Raw genomic sequence first — 20,055 nt, 5'->3', positions numbered from 1 at the left:
TAGATAGATAGATAGATAGATAGATAGATAGATAGATAGATTCGTAGATTCTCAGGTTGGAAGAGAGAGCTACTAAAGTTCTTAGTTCTTGGGCAATGGAATTAAGGGTTCTAAGCCAGTTAATAAAGGTCCTGCTGGAGGGAGTTAGAAATGGATACCATGAAGATTTCAAACAATATAGGCATTTAGACCTAAGTCTGAGGAGCAAATGGGAGTGCTCCAAGGGAAGATGTCAGGAAAGATAACCCAGCAAGAGAAACAGCATGAGAAGAAGAAAGGGCCACAAAGGGCACAGCATGGAAACCCACATATAACTGGGAAGTCAGGCCCAAGCTTGGAGAGAGAAGCCAGTGCATAGGGAGGTATGTGGGACACTTGGTCAATCTGATTTACTGCTTGTTGTCCCACAGTGAAGGGTAATTATACCTTGCATCTGTTTATCTATACTTGTGTTGAAACTTCCCCCTGAAGATGGGCTCCAGTGCTACCTACAGACACACATTAGGTAAACTAAGAGAATTTTCATTTCTCTATTTGAAAATCCTTTTGTTTTTTTCCCAGTGTACATTCCTAGCAAATTTATCAAAAATGAAGTGGCTATAGCAGTGTGGGTTTGTCTCTGGGTCCTCTGCCATCGGTCTCCTTGTCTGCTTTGTGCTAGTACCAGGCTGACTTTGTCACTATCACTCTGTCTTATAATTTGAGGTTAGATATTATGAAATCTCCAGCAATGTTTTTTCTGTTTTGGTTTGCTTTGGTTTTTCATGTTTCCATATGTGTTTTAGCTGTTTTTTCTAGTTCTGTGCTGGAAATTACATTGTATCTGTACAGTCTGTTCAATAATTATGTGGCAAAACAGAATAGGCACCTGCAAAATAATGAACCTAAAACATCTCTTATTCTGCACAAAAAGTCAATTCAAAATGGATCAAAAGCCTTAATTTAAAACCTGAAAGTGACTGAGGAATACATACAAAATACACTTGAAGTCATAGGAATAGGCAAGAATTTTCTGAACAAAATTCCAATAGTGCAGGAAACAGCCCTAAAACTACATGAAGTTAAAATTTTTCTGCATAGCAAGGGGAACTACCAGCAAAGAGAAATCCGTGTCCAGTGCTGAGGGGAGTATGAACTAGTGCAGCCACTGTGCATGGAAATCAGCATGAGGTTCCTCCAACAAGTAAAAATAGAGCTGCTGTAAGAACCAGGTGTATCACTCTTGGACATACACCCAAAAGTTCTGTATCTTGCCACAAAGATACTTGGACATTCCTGTTTATTGCTACATTATTCAAAATATCTAGGAAATGGATATCCATCAACAGTAGAAGGGATAATGAAAATGTGGCATATGAAAACACTGCAATTTTACTCATCTTTTAAGAAAAGGAAATTATGAACTCTTCAGGAACATAAATGGAACTCAACATTATTATATTAAGTGAAGTGACCTATCCTCAGAAAGACATAAAAATGCATGTTTTTCTCTCATAAACTGATCCTAAGTTTAAATATTTGTATGTATGTAAATAAGGACTTGTAAGAGTGGATTATAGTCTACGGAACTAGGTGGGCGAGTGAACAAGAGGTACCGAGGAAGTGGTAGTGGGGGCAAAAGGTCACATATGACAGGAAATTTGATAGAAGTTCCAGGGGGGAGGGACAAGGGAGACAGGCGGGTGGAGAAGAGGGGAGAGAAACAATAACACAATTTCATTTGAAAAACACCAAAATACATGTTTTTTTTATAAAAGAAAGAAAACCTTTGGTTTTGAAAGATAGGTCAGAGATCATTAGCAGAGATCCCAGGGCAAGCTGTACAGATATCTTGTGCAACAACCTAAATTCCATAGCAGATGATGTCACCTGTAAGCGTCCTATATATGAAGCAAAGCTGCAGGTGCATCTGAGCAATTAATCTGCATCAATACCCACGACTACAATGGCTGTCTCCATTCTACGGCTGGCAGTTGTCCTGGGAGTGCTTGCCCTAATCCTGACTTGCTATGCAGGTAAGTGTTTCTGATCACAGCCCAGAAACTGTGCCATAGTTAGCAGTGATGCATGAAAGCTGGCACTGATTCATAACTTAAGAGGGGGAGGGACCTTTCAGCATCACAGAACAGTGGACTGGGAAGTTGGAAGTACATCTTCTAACACAGAAAGCAGTTTTATTATGGTGTGTTTTGGTTAAACCCCCAGTTTGCAGTAAATGTATAAAGTTCAGAATGAGTTCTTTTTTTATAGTCTCATATGATATAGTGATACATATAAATTTACTGAGAAGTGTGGGGTATTGTGATGATTATAACTAATAATGTTCCATGCTGACAAATATATATATGTGTGTGTATTACAATATTAATCAATTCTCATAATAATTCTATTAAGGAAACAGAGTTTTCTCATTTTCCTTGATTGATGCAGGTTAATAAACCGCGCTTTCAAAGGGAAAGTTCTTTGAGCATAGATAAAAGTGGAAGTGGCTCTGGTTGTGAAATCTAAGTCCCCAGAGTCTCCCCATTGCAACTAAACATCATTTGTATCCCACCCAAGCACATAGAGGACTTCAAAGCAGCATGCAGCTTTCTCATTAATCAATTGATTGTTTTGTGTACGGAGGACTGTGAGGCCTTGACTTGTCTCTATTCAGAATGATACAGAAAGCACAATGTTTAACTAGTTAGCAACAGGCCCCTTTGCATGTAACTAGGCAGAACTCACAGCCCAGGGCCCTCACAACTTCATCAGTGTGACACACAGGCAAACACTGAAAAAGAATTGCTCCAGAGGGGGACACAGGGATGTCTGTGTGTCCACTGTGCTCCTAAAGTAATCAGCACAGAGACATAAGAGATAAGATTTGTATCCTCAAGACAATTCTGAGTTCTCTCTTATAAAACTCTGAAACTGGTTAAATCAGTTCATTGTTTTAAGTCTTTTTCCAACACCTGTTGAGGATTCACATATTGACTTTACCAGACAAATAAGCATGCTTTTATAATCATTTTCTGTAACATAAAAAGTTGTACAAATGGTAATACTTTATTTGTTTACAATTTTATAATATCATTTAAATAAGAACTTCAACTGAATAATTAATGTGAATAAAGACTACTCATATTCAAAAAGAGAAAATATTTAACTATGGGAATTGATATGAAATTTCTAAATATTCTAATAATTTATTAAAATCTCATGATCTTTTAACATACTAGAGGAATAAAATGAGTGACATATCACTATGTTGCTATTATTAATAATGACAATAATAATAGTACAAATAATTTACTTATCCTGGGTCTGGTTCTGGGATAGGTGGTATATGTACTACATAAGTGTATAGTTATATAGATATTTATATGACATACATGAGAGATAGAAAAAAATACAGTCCTAACAATACCATAGTGAAGAAACTAACATAGTAGTTAAACATTGTCTGCAAAATTACACAGCTGTTGTTTTGTTGAAAACAAAAGGAAAGCTCAGACTGTAGGACAGTAAACCATGTGGCATGTCAGATTCCAATATCTCTGAGTATACATGTGACCCAAAGACTGAGGTTTATTCCAAACTTCCTGTACTCCCCTCAGAGATTACTCAAGTATTGAAAAAATAGTGTTTTGTATTATATTAAAAGTCAATAAATTGTTATCCAAGGAAATATGGGATGACGGAGCCTTCATTCATTCAGAGAATTTGGAATAACTGTTTCACACTTGATAGAAATCTTTGGGGAACGATTCTGTGGACTTAATGTGACATAATATGAATAACAGGCTTTGTGACGTTAGAAGTTTAGTTTCATGCACTAGCTCAGCCACTTTCACCTGAGTGGTTTTAGGTGATCTGCTTAATTTCCCCTGTTCTCCTCTGTAACACCATCACTGAGCTAGTTGAGAATCATCTATGACAATTTACTAGCCCAGGTATATAACCAGCACCTCACAAAAGGAGTCTGTTGCTTCTCCTTCTCACAATGAAAACAAATCCGTTCTGGGTATTTTGCTCCCAAAGTTGTATATAAGGGTCATGTCTATATTTGACCACTTTTACCTTAATTTTTAAGGGAAAAAGTTCTGCATATATGCTATTAAAAAACCTTTCTAAATGTATGTCTCAACAACTGAGTGGATAAAGATTTGATAAACTCCATACTGAGGTCCTACCTGGTTTTTGCTTGTGACATAGTAAATAGTAAATGTTTACAAAATTTAATGCCAATAATTTTTTACCAGTAATTTTCTAATTTAAACTACAATATGGATCCCAGGTTTTTTAGCTCATTTGGCAACCCCATAGATGACCTTCATCTGAAGTTATAGGGTATAATATATAGAAATTGGGACTCTATGAGTCAAAACTTGTAGTGGGGTTCACAGAAAAATATAAGGCATTCTCTGTTTCATCTATTTTTAATCATTTTATCATAAAAGAGCTTAATTAAAATCTTAAGTTTTATATGCTTTTAGGGCAGGAGCAGGCTAATTTTCAAGCAAAATGGACAACATCAATGAAGAGTCTTTCAAAAATTCATTTTACAAGCAATTACAGGTATCTCAATTAATGAATTAAAACTAATACACCAAAATAAACTGGAATTTCATGTAAACAATGACTGATTTTCATTATAAGTCCATTCTAAATGTTGCATGGAATTTTATTTTATTTTGAGACGGTCTCACTATGCCACCCTGGCTGGCTTGAAACTCATTATGTAGATGGGGCTGGGCTCAAATTCATAGAGATCTGCCTGCCTCTACCTCCATAGTGCTGAAATTAAAGGTGTGTATCACCATGCCTAGCCTTATGGATCTTTTTTATACTAAAAACAGCTTGTTGTTTTAACTGAAATTCAACTAGGTATCCAGTACGTTATGTATAACTTCTGGCCAGGCCATTTATTTGGTGGTAAGATTAAAGGAAAAAAATCCTGCATCTGTCACCAGGGTTCAGAAGGAAGGTGGCATACTGTATTTGCTGCCACTTTTTTGGTCCTTTTCATCACAAGGGTCCTGAGTGTATCTGGCTTGGCCTTCAGGATCCTATGCCCTCAGTCCAGGCAGTGACTGGTAGGGGACCAGGTGTAGGAGTCCTACCGCCAGCAGGCCGTCTACTACTGCATTTTGCATGGCCTTCTGGAAGTCCCTCATCTCAACTCCTCAGTCCAAAGAGCTGAAAATTTCATATCCCACAAGATTTTCCAGGGGTAAAATTGCACAGCATTTATTAAATTATTATTTATAAAACTAACAGGTGCCATACAAGTGGCAGAATTTATATATCATTATTTCACTGTTTTCATTCAGATAAAAGTGCAAGTTATAAAACTTTTCTACAAAGGCTATACAGTTTATTACAGAATACTTAAAAATTTGTATTTTAATATCAGACAAACAACAGGTAGGATTATATTTCTATCACTGATTCAGTCTCTTTGAAACAGCTTTAAAACCTCTGTCTATTTCATTTCTTCATCTTTAAGTTGGCATAGTAATTTTCTTACCTCACAGAGTTGTGAAAGTAAAATGTGAAACTGCATATGAATTACCTTAGAGATATACACTGGATCAAAGCTACGCATCAAGATTTCATCTTCATTGTTTATATTACCATTGGCATGGGCATCACATGAAAACACCAATGTTCTGTGTATGACATGACAAATCTAGCCACTCTGTGTCTCCAGTCTGACCCTGGCATTAGCTATCTCAACTATACTAAAGGAACTTCTGGGTCTGGAGAGATGGCTCAGCGGTTAAGAGCACTGACTGATCCTGCAGAGGACCCAGGCTTGAGTCCCAGCACCCACATGGCAGCTACAAACCGTCCTCAGCTCCAGTTCCAGAGGAATCCAAAGCCCTCTATTGACCTCCACAGCATTGCACGACACGGGTGCATGCACGTACATGCAGGCAATACACTCATACACATAAAATAAAAACAATAAGTAAAATATTTAAAAAAGAAAGGAACTTCTGTGAGCTTCAGTTTTCTAGGTCACAAATGTAGCCAGTGTCTACCTAAGTATCTATATTTACCACCTGTTTAGTTTAAGTAATAAATGAGATGATTATGTGAAGACATCACCAAGGAAAACACTAAATGCTCAGCGAATCTAACCCTACCGGATTATCTAACTAGTGAGTGGGTACCAGGCGGTCACCAAGGAGTACTTTGGCTTTTACCTGAGAAACAGACTCCCTCTCTTGTTTCTAAGACCGGCTTCTGGAATCTGTTCTGTTTTTCTTTTTGTTTTCAGATGACAAACCAAGCGACAGTGAAAACACGGATGAGAAATCAGAAAACAAGCCAGATGAACCCGGCAAAAAACCAGAAACAGAGTTCCCCAAATTCCTGAGCCTCCTGGGCTCAGAGATCATTGAGAAAGCGGTGGACTTCATTCTGGGCACCATGGCCAGGGGATCGTAAGCACCCAGACAAACCTTGCTTTTTGCCAGCTTCACTGTGAATAATAATCGCTTTACACGCAAATGAGAGAAAAGTCATTTTTGGCACAAATTGCATTCACTATATTTCACTGAAAAAGTGTTGCCCTGTGTTAAGATACATCTTGCCTCTGAATGAATTATGCTGAATTCTTTGGTGATAGCTCTCCCATCAAGAGCTGCCATATGTTTTAGGGCCATATAGGGAGGAGAAAGGGCATAGGACCCGATGAAAGATGTATGCCTCGTGTTTAGTTTCTAGCTTGAGTAGCTCAAGGGTTTGCAGAAGTTGCTGATGATCTCTGCTTAGATGCAATTTGGAGAACTCTGAATATGAGTGTGTGGGCCTTGATGAAAGATGAGCCAGCACAGAGTCTGCTATGTTAGCCTGCTTCCAGCCCCTGTGCCAGCTCCCAAGGCCCATGACTTCAGCCACTAGCTCATAATTTTCACTTCTTATCCTCATGTTGCTCATGGGTACTTTCTTTCTGCTCCTCTCCAAGCCTCTGCTTTCCAAGTCTCTTGCACAGAGATGCCTGAGCAGAGTTTGAGTTTATTTATTCCCCACTTGCTTCAGGATACATGGGAGAATTTTGTTTTAATTCAGGTTTCTACATTACATATTGTCTGTGCCCAAAGGCAAGGCTGAGTTCATTTTTTAACAGGCTTTCCACATAGGTAATTCTGCTATGAAAGACTCACCTAATCAGATGCTCACCTATGTAACTAGGCCTTAAAGTTCTATAGAGGCTTTAAATTGTATTCAGTTTTAACATTTGGGTTTTTTTTTTACTTTATTTTCAATTTGTATTAGTATTTTGCCTGTATGTTCTAAGTGCATCATATGCATGCAATGCCCATGGAGGCCAGAAGAGGGTGTTGGATCCTCTGAAACTGGTTTTATAGATGATTGTTAGCTGCCATGTAGGTGTGGGGAACTGAATCTGGGTCCTCTGCAAGAACAGCCAGTGCTTTTAACTGCTGAGCCATCTATCCAGTCCCTTTATTCATAATTTATGTAACTATGAATTCTCATTTTTTTCTAGGGAAAGAATTTATATCTTCTCAAAGGTATAATAAAAAATGAGAAGCAGTTCTACATAGAAGTAGTTTGGGGTCTTCTTGCAATCTTTGATCTTCTTACATCAATCCATTTGGTTGTACAGGATTCTGCATGAGCTTTCTCTGCAAATTGTTAAAACTAAGAGATGATTCTCTTTTATTGCTTCATTTCCTTTTGTGGATACTTTTGCAACTCTTGCTGCCCGTGATTGACAATAGAAGCAAGAAGGAAAGCAATAACAAAATAAGTGTAACTGATTCATTGTATGCAATATATAAGTTAGGCTCCGGTGAGTAATGTCACATAGAAAACATGGCAAAGCCAGGGGGTGGAATAATATTTCCTTGGCTCCTTCCCTGCTGTGAAATGGTGACTATGTCTGTACTTTCCCTGAAAGTTTCCCATCTGATCCATTGAGGATTTGCTGTGGATTATCTCAGAACTGTCACCTCACTTCCACCCTTTTCCTGTTCTGAGTAAATGCCTGCTTTCTGCTACTGTGACTTACCACCTGGCCAGGCAAGCTGCCCTTGCTCTCCCTTCTATCTGACCTATTTTTTCCCTAATCTCATGGCCACTGCTTGGTACTGTAGCTCATTTCAAGTGCCTCCTTGTAAATCTGTTCTCTGGGTCTCTGATTCCCTCTCCTCTTCCCATCTGGTTGTTCTCTATCACTTGACTGTGCCGTGGTACATTATTGCTAATAACCACCTGAAATTATTTACTCTTTATCATGTCACTAAATGAAAAAATAAGAAAGAAACCACATCGATCTATCTAGCCAACTACAATATCTTCAGGTCCATGATGTCAGACATTCAGAAAATAATTATTCATTTGATGAATTAAGGAAAGTAAACTTACCTAACTAAAGCCAATTGATCTCAACTTGACTTGGGAAACCTAAAGGGTCTTTGTTCAAAGGCACAACAGTACTGTCTCAAAAGAAGAAATCTAGATGAGGGTAGAGTCAAGATATGAGATATACTGCCAAGTCTGTCTGCAAAGGAAGACCACAGATGTAAGGAAGATGAGACATGTAACATGTAACAAGGCTTTCAAAATCGCAGGTAACATGTAATATGTGCAAAGCTGGGGCAGGAACTGTGAAGATGTAGACCGTAAATTCCTTCTTAACAAATGCTCAGTCTTTATAGTAAAATAACATGAACTAACGCAATAACAACTAAAAATATCTAGCAAGATAAATTCCTTCTGAATTGAAAGGCTGTTTTCAGCATGGCCAATGTGGCCAGTGCAATTTAGAGATATGTCCATGCCAAATGTAAACTGTAATCTGGGCCTTGAAGAACAGAATGAGATTTGACTCAAAACAAAGAATGAAAAGGCTGGTGGGGAATCATCAGTTTGAGAAATTTGTTTTGTTCATTCCAATTTATTTTATACAAAAGTAGGGTTCTAGGCACATAATAAATATACACTTTGGGGACACTGAATAAACCAGTTTGTTCCCTCCACTTGCCTTCAGGATTGAATGGAACAACGAAGGCTGCATTAAACTCACCAACATTCTGAAACACACACACACACACACATACATGCACACACACATACACTCTCACAAATACACAAACACACATGCATACACGTGCATATGTATATGCACATGTACATATATTTATTTGGGTTTTTGTTGTCTTTTTTTGTTTGTTTGTTCTTTGTTTTGAAACAATGTCTCATCATGTAGCCTTGGTTGACCTCAAACGTGGCAGTGATGCTCCTGCCTCTGCTTCAGGAAGCAGAGGCAGGAGCATCACTGCCACGTTCGATCGACCCCCAAGCTTCCAAATGTGCCTGATTTCTTTTCCACACTGCAGCATGCACATCAGGAATACTATATAAATCTGACAAGTTTTAACCTCATAGCTCTATTTTTTTTTCTGAAATCCAGGCAAAACAAAAAGCTTTATACTACAAAACTCTAGTTTTTCCACCAACACCTCAAATTCAGTGTGTATATGCAAATGTATCTTATGTACCAACTTTGTCTTTCCTGTCATATCCCCATTCCCCCAGACTCCAGAACTCAGACCTGTGGACCCTTCCTATTCATCACCACCTTCAGTCTGTTGCTGAATTCTATCTGAATTTTCTTTCAGCTATTCCTTTTCTTTCACTCGACTGAAGAACTGACCAAATTGAACCCTTTCATGAGTTTAAACTCTCTTTCATGAGTTTAAACTCTGTTTCACAAGTTTATTTTATTAGATTTCTAATTAATTTTGCTGTCACTCTTCACTGCTCTCAAGACTCTATTTACTACCAGATAATTTTATCAAAAGCAGAATTTTTTTGACTGGACAGATGACTCCATGCTTAAGAGCATACGCTGCTCTTGCAGAGAGCCCAAGTTTGGGTCCTAGCACCCATATCAGGCACCCATAACTCCAGCTCCAGGGGGGATTTGACATACCCACACTAAGACACATGCACATATAAGTAATGAAAATTAAGACAAAATATTTAGTAAAAGAAAAATGAGTTTTGATTATCTCACCACCATTCCTGAAATGCTTTCAAGAATTTTCACTGTTTACACAGAAGAGCACATGCCTTGCACTGATAGTGAAGATCAGGCTCCGGTGCCAATGCATTTCCAGCTACCTCAGTCACCCTGCCCCACTAGACACCTGATGCCCCAGTCTCATGTCATCTTTATATGATCTTTTTTCGTGCAGGATTTTTCTTGTTCTACCAAAAGTATCTGGTCCCCAAACTACAAGTCTACTCTTATACATCAAGCCTCATCACTTTCTAAAACCCTATTCAAAAGCAAGTTCTGGAGAATTCACAGACTCCTACAATGAAAAAAATTCAGTTTTCTACATTTTAGAATTTTATAATGCTTTGTATGAGTGTTTATAACATTATCTATTTTCATTGTCTTAAATTACTTGTATTTGTTGTCACCATTAGACTAGTCTTTTCAAAAACCTTATTTTCATCATCTTTATCTCCCCGGAATATACCCTGTTAATAAATCCATGAGCAATAGTGAATAGGGTTTCTGGTACTTAGCAACCACTCTGGAAATCTAAGTTTTAAACTTCTCTATCTATCAGCTATTTGATATGGAAATATAGTTTGATCTTGCTGTTGAAGTTTTTTCACAAAAAAAATTCTCTCAACAAATACGTATGAATTCATATTATGTAGCAGGCTCCTGTTTCAGTGCTAGAGCTATATTACCATATAAATGTAATGAATATAGAGGCCTTTCTGGGATTTGTTTATGAAAGGACCCTTAACAGGTTGTTACTTAAGTTCAGAGATAATCATGCATAAATAGTTTGTCACCTACAAACTACTATAGAAATATTGGGTCTTATTTCATTTTTATATAGGAAAATCTGGAAAAGAAAATCATGGCTCAATCATGGGAAAGCTTAGTTCTGGGTACAATAGCGTAGGCCTGTAATCCCAACCACTTCAGAGGTTGAGGCAAGAGGCTCACAAGTGTGAAGTCAGTCTGGGAAACATAGTGAGTACATTTTTAAGAAAGAAAAAAGGGAGAAAGGGAGCGAGAAAGAAAGAGAAAAAGAGAAAGGGGGAGAGAGGGAGAGAGAGAAAAAGAAAGAAAACAAGGAAAAAGAAAAAAAAATGGCATTGAATTTCCTAAGCACCTGATGAATATAGATAAGGAAAGCTGATAGCAAAGGGATTGATGTAGGAAGGAAGGAAGGAAGGAAGGAAGGAAGGAAGGAAGGAAGGAAGGAAGGAAGGGAGAAAGCTGAACACTTTAGTGATGTGGTCATTCTAAGTCCTGTAAGCCTAAATACTTAACCTTTGTTTTCTCCTTTCTCTTTTACAGAAGTTTTATGGAACTTGATGATAACCCAAAAGATCCATCTTCAAAATAGCATCCTAAGGTGATTTTAATTTTTAACTTATAGGGAAAATAATATATTTGTCAAAAAATGTTCTTACTGTATTTTTTAGTTACTTTGAAATGGACATACTTTTATAACCTTATTTGAAAACTTAATGAGAATCTCTTAAGGGAGGAAGCAAAGTATGGCAAAAAATAGGTAAGCACTGGAGGTTAAAAGAGTGGTTGGTGGTGCAGGCCTTTAATACCAGCATGCCAGAGGCAGAAGCAGGTGGATCCCTGTGAGATGGAGGCCGGTGTGGTCTACGTAGCAAGTCCCAGGTCAGCTTGGGCTACAGGGAAATCCTTCTCAAAACAAAACAAACAAAACAACAACAACAAAAAGACTGCTCCCTACGTAGTTCTCCTAGGAATTTGCTGTTAGCTTTTTGTCTCTTTAACCAATCACTGAGATAATCAGTTTATAAAAAGAAATCATTTATTTTGGCTCCCACTTTTGCAAGGTTAATCTCCAATGCATTAATTTTGTTCCTTTGAGCCAATACTGAGGCAGTACAACATAGCAGAAGCCTGTAAACCCCTAAGTTCACAGTCGGGAAGAGAAAGAAAAAGAACAAATTTCAGTCCCTTAATCATCTTTGCAGTCACAGCATAAAGGTTAAAGACCTCCCACTGGGCCTGCCCATTAAAGCTTCCTACCACTGTCCAATAGCTCTAAGCTAGGAACCAAGTCTTTCACACCTGGGTCTTCAGGGAACATTTTGCCCAAACTCTAGTTTGTTTTGTGCAATAAGAGTGCAATGCATATATTAATCACACAGTCTGTTATGAGCAGAGTGGTGGAATTTATTAAACTTAATCCAAAGAGATAAAACTCGCAATTTCGGTGTCGTGCACACCATGTTTGTCTGCAAGCCACGTGGTTTAAATATTCAGAAATACTTAATTTTTCATACTCAGTTCTCTCATAAGAATGTATATTGAAATATACAAACAAACTTGTTAGAGAAAGAAAAGTAATATATCAATAATTTACTTGAGATGAGTATTTGTTCCATCTCAAGCATTAAGTGCTCAATATATAACTCTTAATTTAATTTGTAGTCTCTTTGAAAAATAAGTACTATTATCTTGTTTCACAAACAAGGAAATGAAGGCTTAGGAATTATTAATGTGGCCACATTAATAGGGAAAGGTACTAGAACTCAACTTCTGATTCCAGAATGCGTGCTCTATCTCTAAGCCATATATTACTGCTAGAGAGCAGAGAATAGCATTGCAGGTAGCAGCTGAGGTGATGATTGAACTATGATACATAGTGAAATAAAACACTCTTCTCTTGATTAGTTGATTAGCCTTGTGTGCATCTCCAGAAAGCATAGCCTTTCTCAACTCTGTTTTTATCTAGCCTGGGAAAGTTCCTTTTTCAATCATGGTTTCATTTCATAATTTGGGTGTGGCTAGTACATGCTCAGAAAGCCACTAGTATATTGCCCCAGAACATAGCCTCCCCTTTCCCATCAGTTTCTAAGGATGGAAACAAGGCTTAGGCATTGGAATGAAACTGTATGCAACCCACATAATCCTGACTCTCACCTAAAGCCAGATAAGCTTCAAAAACATTTACTCGCTTCTTCCTGTTTCCATCTCCATCTGTTCAGGGAAGAACCTTGCAGGTGTCCTAACATTGAGCCATCCAGTCACCATACAGGCTACTGTTATCTTTGATGCCACAACCTAAATCCTTGCAATACCAACCTAGAATTCAGTGTACCAGGCAACACAGTAGGCAAGTCAATAGGGAGGAGTAAAAAGGAGTTGACATGGAGGTCCATGTTCAACCTGTAGCTTGGCCGCTCCATGGTTGTATGGACATGGACAGGTTGCTCTACCTCCCTCAGTCTCCTTTCTCTCCCTTTGAATTTGAGAAATGTGAGGCACATAATGGTAAAAAATCTCAATATCAGAATTTCATTTGGGCTACACATTTTTTAAAGTTTTGAATAGCTGCCTGGATGAAATTTAGATGCCATAATGAACGCTGAGGAATAGTTCAGTGTGGAAAAGTAAAAAGATTGGACTTGAGAGAAGAAAGCCTCTAAAAGAGTTTTGATGAGAAGTAACTCCTGAACTGGCGGTGATGTGTACTTAAAGTTGCATTTCTTTTTTTTTTTAATGCTTCTTCCTCAAATATAACCCATTTTTTAAGTTACTGATTTGTGTGTGTGTGTGTGTGTGTGTGTGTAGTTTATACAGAACATCCCAAACAATCTTATTCATCCTTATACCTGCATCCCAAATGGCACCCTCCCATAGCTACCCCCCAACCCCCCGGAGCCCATATACTCTGTCATCCCTGTTGCTGTCCACTGTGTTGTCAGTGCCCCTAGCCATGTCCCAGTGCTAGTTCTTCCACTAAGTCTAGTCAGCCTATCTAGAGTCCCTTGTTTTAGGAAGGTCAGCTCTTCCTCAACCTGCAGCAATGAGATGCCAACGTTCCTTTAGACAAGATTGGGGTCTGCTGTTCATTTTCCCAGTTTTATGCTGGGTTACTAAAGTTACAATTCTGTGGTAATTGTCTTAGCTAATCAAAACAAAGTCATCTCTTCAGAATTAAATGATTCACTGCAATGCCTGTTTCTCAAGCTACAGAAATTTGGCCACAGTTATATTTCTTAAATTATGATATCTAGTTAAATGGAGATGGAGAGATGGCCAAACAATTAAGATCACTTGATGCTCTTCCAGAAGACTGGAGTTCAGTTCTCAACATTCACTTAGGGAGCAGCTTATAACCATCTGTAGGTTCAAGGGTCCTATACCCCTGGTCTCACAGGACACCTGTAGGCAAGTGTACATATACAGAGAAAGAGAGAGAGAGAGAGAGAGAGAGAGAGAGAGAGAGAGAGAAAGAAACACACATAAATAAATATAACTTTAAAAAGATATAATTAAAGGTGATAAGGAGATTAGATAATGGTAGATGTCTCATGTTTCCCAAAGCAATAATTATCTATGTTTTTACACATTCCTTTAATGAGTATTTAATCTATATTAACTACTTGTCAAATTTTGCCAATACTACCAAAATGAATAACAGTATCCAGTCATCGGGAAGCTCATGTTCTAGGCTATCATACCTTAAGCACCATGTACCCTGTAACTGTGGAGGGAAGTGACAGTTACATATGAAAGGGCCTGGGGAATGCCTTGGGAAAAGGCAGCAAGAAGGAGCTCTTGGAGGAGGGATAGACATGATAAAAGCTTTACAAAGAAGGTGAACTGTGCAGAACTCTACAGACAATCTTAGAGGATGAACAGAAAGTAGTCCCACAGTCACACACACATAGTAATCTTCTAGTAACTGAAACCTGATTAATTGGAGACCCTTTCAATCTTGGATTCCTCACACTGATGTGGTTTCCAGTAGGCAGTTTCAAATAAACTTCTAGCTTCAACATGATTGTTTTGCGTTACTTGAAGCCACACTGATTCAAGTTGTATCTTTTTGCATCTTAAGTCTTTGACTTCTTTACCTATAAGCTGCCTTTCCTGCAAAAAAATAAGATAAACCTCATGAGATAACTAAGGTCTTCAAAAGAAGTGATAGATGGAGATGCCCTCTATGTATTTTCAGTTTCCATACATATTAATTGGATTAAGAAAATGCCTACCTTGGACATACAAAATCTTATACTTAGATATACTATGTCAGAAAATTCTGATGTAAATGATGACCAAAATTAAAGTTGGGCACATTATCACTCAATATGTCCTTCCGTAAAGTCTGATGAGAAAATAATTGTTCCCCTCGGGTCAGCTCCTCTCCTCTGATCGTAAGATGTATGTGACTGCTGTTTCCTTTCCACCACTCATGTTTCTAGGTGGTCATAGTGAAAGTGGTATCTCTGTTCATCCTTCAGCTGGTTCTGAGTGCATTCCATCCTCACCCTTGCTGAGCCTTAGCTTGTGTACCTTGAATTTTTTGTTTCTGTTATCATTGCTTAACTATTTCCTCAAATTTATATGATGGATCATTTAATTATAAATTCTGTCATGCTTTAAAATGAGGAAGCATTAAAAACATTTTGAAGAAAAGGTGGAAAGTTCGTCGCTGTTTTTTTAAAGTCTTTAATTCGTTCTGGATGGCATTATTTCCTTGTGTCTGTGTTTTGAAGGGCACACCCACCTGGCAGCTGGAGATGGCAGTGCAGCCGGATCCTGCTCTTCCAGATCTGCTTCATATGTCATCTGGGACAGGGACCTCAATGCAGCTCCCAGCAAAGTCTTTGGAATCAGCCCCCGGCCTTCACCAAACATCACTCATTTTGAGATCCTTAACTTTGCATTTCTGTTTCTGCGAAGTCAGAAAAAAAGAAGTGCCATCTTTAGAGTTCCAAACCTGAGTTCACAGAGATTTTTGTTGGCACTGGCAATTTTTCCTGGCATGTTTAGTTTTGTAATAAGGCAAAAAATAAGAGAAACATGTTGAATATATATTATATATATATAAACAATGTCAATATTTATATATACAAATTATATGAAAAATAAAACCTTAATTTCTAAAAATATATGAAGTTTCAAAGTTTTACACTTTGCTTTTAAAAGTCCTCCTTTCAAAATTACTGAGCCGAATTTCCTGTGTCAGTAACTAAAAACTGATCTTCTTCATGTTCTTATTAAAATGTCTGTTACACTTCTATGGTCATTAGTATTCCCATAGAATACCAGAGTGTTGGGCAGGGAAGAGTCCTTGAAAGCTTAATACAGCCCTTTCCTGCTACCACCTAACTGTATGGATGTGAGTCTTCAGCAGCCATGGCTGCTTCCTGAATTACATAATATGTCCAAGAAGACAAGACGGAAACAAGAGCAAGACAGCAGTTAAGGCAGCACTAGAGTGTAGAATACTAGTTCTGTGCTTCTGCTATTGAATTCTCAAGAGTGGTCTCGGATCCTGCCCTTCCCAAGCACTTTGACTCCCAATGCAAAGACACTGTATTTTCAATACATCTTTCTCTACTTCCTGTTTTTACTTAGACACAATAGTTTTGCATACAATACAAAGAACCTTCAATAATACAGATGAATAAATCAGGAGTGACAATTGAACTTAGTGAAAATTGAAAAATGCATATTTCATTCTACAATTAATCAAGGCAATCCATAATTTGCATTTTAGAAAATTATGCCCATTTCAAATAGCCCATCTTTAATCAAGTTATGTTAGATATTTATCAAATTCAGTATGTGACACAAGACTGTCTTTCTGTACCAGTTGTGGTCCAAAAATATCTGTTTGGGGTTTGTTTGCTTTTAGTTTGTTTGCTTGCAGTACTATGTATTGAACATGAACCCTTGCACACGCTAAGCCAAGTGCTCTACAACTGAGCTACATTATATCCTCAGCACTTTTTGTGTGTGAATGTACATGTGCATATGTGGTGTATGTTTATGGTATGTGTGTGTATGTGTGTATGTGAGAGAACAGAGACAGATCAAAGAGTAATATGGCATATGCCCCTGTGGTGATGGTGGGAAGGTGTGGATGTTGCAGGAAGTCAGAAGATGCATGTGGCATTCTCCTCATCACTCTGACTTATTCATCTGAGACAGGGTCTCTTTCTGTACCTGGAGCTCATAGTTTTTTGGTTAGTTTGGCATCCAACAAGACACCAACAATCCTCTCATCTTTACTTTCCATAGCTCTGGGCTTAAAAGGGCAAGAACATACCCAGTTTGTAAATTGGGTCCTGGAATCCAAACTCAGGTCCTCGTGATTACACAGCAAGCACTCTTAACCACTGAACCATATCTCCACCCCATTTTCAGACTTTAATTTACCAATTTGTTCCTACACAGTAATTTTACTGCATCTATAAAAATCAACACAATATCTATTTAAGAAATATACATAATCTAAAAATTACTAAGGTCATAGTTTAGTCAATTAATTCAAGGAATAAAATATATATCTAGTCAAGGTTTATCTGAGAATGTTTGTTTTTTTCCCAAGCTTTATCTATATAGCACATGGTAATTAAAAGTACCAGAGTGGTGGAACTAACCTTATTGGATGTTTAACAGCCATACTTTGGGGCCTATACTAGTCTGGTCAGAGGGACTTAAAAGACAGTTTTTGCTCTTTGCCCTCCAAGGTTGACTAAGTTCCAGGGGACTATAGAGCATCTCTCAAAATGTCCTGTAACTGTAGGGAGTCACCTGTCCTCTTGTTCAGGGAGGACATGGAGACCCCACCAGATGGACTTGAACCAGTGTCCAGTCTACAAAGAGGAGGGTCAACACAGAAGAAACATTTCCTCCATACTTCCAAGCGAAGCCAGCCATGGTCAAGCAGAACCTTTGGTTTATCTGCACATAGATGGAACTGGTAAAAGAAAGGAACCAGGGAGTTGGAGGGGAAGGAGTGGGCGTAGATTTGATCAAAACACCTTACATGCATGTATGAAATTCTCAATAATTTTTTCTAAGTTAAAAAATAGAAATAAACAAAAATTCCTTAATGTCTGCCTCATAAAAAAAGAAAGAAATACACTTCTTTTCTCATACATTTTGTATTCACTCTTTCAGGGTGGGATTTGAAATAGGAACAGGTACAATGTCAGTACTGGATTTGGTATCAGAGTATGCAGTTCAAGAACTCCAGCAACCCATAGAGATTTTGAAAATTTCTCATTTCTTTACTATAAGTTTTCTTTCCTCAACCTTCACTGCTATCTTTCTCCTACTCTCTGATAAGACCCATGTGTTTACTGAGAAGAAAATTCATTTTTAAGCATCAAGAATATCTTCCATATGAATAGTGCTTTATAATCTAACTGTAGCCTCATATTCAACAGTGTGATTGAAGTGAGGCTCACCGAGTTCAACTAGGATTATACCTAAGATTCAAAAAAGCAAGAAGAGAGACAGTGATTTCAAACCAGATTTTCTAACTCCCAACACAGCATATGTGGCATCCTGAACACACAGTTCACAACACTATTTTGACCTCACAAAGCTCTGCTCTTGATTCAACTGCTTGTGGGAGTTAGTATTATTCTCTTTATGGAAATGCTTTGCAGAAGGAGAGCTTCTATTTAAATGAAATTTAAAGCCTATCAGTTTCTTCTGCCACTTCCCACCATTTATTATGAGAAAAAGCTATGTTTCAGTTACCTATTATTGGTGGTTGTCCATAATGTAGCTACAATCAGCTTACAAACATGGGTGAGAATGCCATGTTATGTCTTAAGGTCAAACAACTGGAAACTTAATTTGAGAATAAAGCATCTCCTACCATTTCTTCAAATGAATACATAGCAAAGTATCTAATATACAAATTATTCTGAGTATCTGTTTAATCATGTTACACATTTCATTCATTCATTCATTCATAAGTAGTATGAAGCATTACTATGCTCCATGTACTCTCAGAGATGCTATACTGTTTTATCTTTGAAATTCCCTGAAATGGAAGAGTTTAATAAAAATTTATGGGAGATATATATAGTCAGGCCACCATACATAAATATTTAAATCTGTTTTGAATAAAATGTTCAGAAAGCTCAATAGTCCTCTTAGAACCTATTGTAATTGCATCTCACCTGGGCAGGTGATCAAGGAGTATTTTTTTAAAATAACTTATTGAAAAATTCATACATGAACATAAGGTGTTTTGATCAAAGCCATACTCACTCACTCCCCTCCAAATCATCCCATAGCTCCCCATCACTTCTTTCTGATAATTTAAAGTACTTTCTTCTTTTTTTAAATGGGGCTTTTGCTACTCTAAAATTGCCCCCTCTGAAGAGGTAACCCTAAAATCTTTTAAGGATTAGATAAAAACTCTCAAATGCTTTTGACATTTTTGGCCTTTGGAACAGAGTGTGTTGCTAGGAGGCCCAAGGACAGTTTGACTTTTAGCCAAGAAACTGGCTACTTTTCTTTGGGTTCTTTTTAGCCTAACTGCCTAGACAATTCCTTACTCCTCTCCTTATCACACCATCCCCTGAAGAGGTTACCCAATTTGCTATTAGGGAATCAGGATGCAGATTGTTCTGGCTTCTTCCAGGCTGAACTGGGACATAGGGTGAAGCAATTGGGGTGCCCCTTCAGTGGATCTATCTAAAAGACTCCCAAATTATACATCGTTTATCTGTAGGGGGAAAAGAAAGTCCTTGATTGGTGAATAGATGTAAAGGAAAGTAAAGGCAAGAGTAATTAGCATTATAAGTTCTAGACAGAGAAGTAGAAATAAGTCAGAACGAGACAAATTTCAAATGTTCATATGAGAGTCCATTGGAATGTCTTGACAAGAGCTTCCAAAAGCATCCCTCTATTGGGTTCCTCCACATTTTTCTTTTGTCTGCCAAGGCTGGACTCTACAGTGATGGATTCAGGATTTGCTTTTGGGCATTTTGATAGCTGTTGGAGTGGCCAGAATCAGTGTCAGTTTCCACACAAAGGCTTCTAGATAGGGGGAGAAAACAAATTTAGCCATCATTTTAGAACAATAGCAAGTTATCTACCTTAGCTACAGGTGGGTACTACAGTATTTCATACCAAGATTTGAAGTTTTACATCTGAGTAGCACTTTCTGATTAGGAATAAAATCATCAATGAGAAATAATTGTCTAAATAACTTTTTATGTGGACTTAAGCCTAATGTCTGGCAAGTGTAA

General features: G+C 37.8%; 1 protein-coding gene across 1 annotated transcript; it reads left to right on the top strand.

Annotated features, from left to right (window-relative positions):
- Positions 1 to 1,945: 1,945 nt before the first annotated feature.
- On the top strand, positions 1,946 to 15,791 carry CUNH5orf46 (chromosome unknown C5orf46 homolog). The gene is made up of 4 exons (XM_008825283.2): positions 1,946 to 2,015; positions 6,269 to 6,434; positions 11,351 to 11,408; positions 15,547 to 15,791. The coding sequence occupies exons 1-3, from the start codon at positions 1,946 to 1,948 to the stop codon at positions 11,397 to 11,399; spliced, it is 285 nt and encodes a 94-aa protein (XP_008823505.1). The 3' UTR covers positions 11,400 to 11,408; positions 15,547 to 15,791.
- The last annotated feature ends 4,264 nt before the right edge of the window (positions 15,792 to 20,055 follow it).

This window comes from Nannospalax galili, unplaced genomic scaffold (genome assembly GCF_000622305.1).
Source record: "Nannospalax galili isolate Female #2095 unplaced genomic scaffold, S.galili_v1.0 scaffold128, whole genome shotgun sequence".
NCBI classification, from domain to species: Eukaryota; Metazoa; Chordata; class Mammalia; order Rodentia; family Spalacidae; genus Nannospalax; species Nannospalax galili.
The sequence above is the reverse complement of the archived record's forward strand: the minus strand, read 5'-3'. Positions and strand labels throughout refer to the sequence as shown.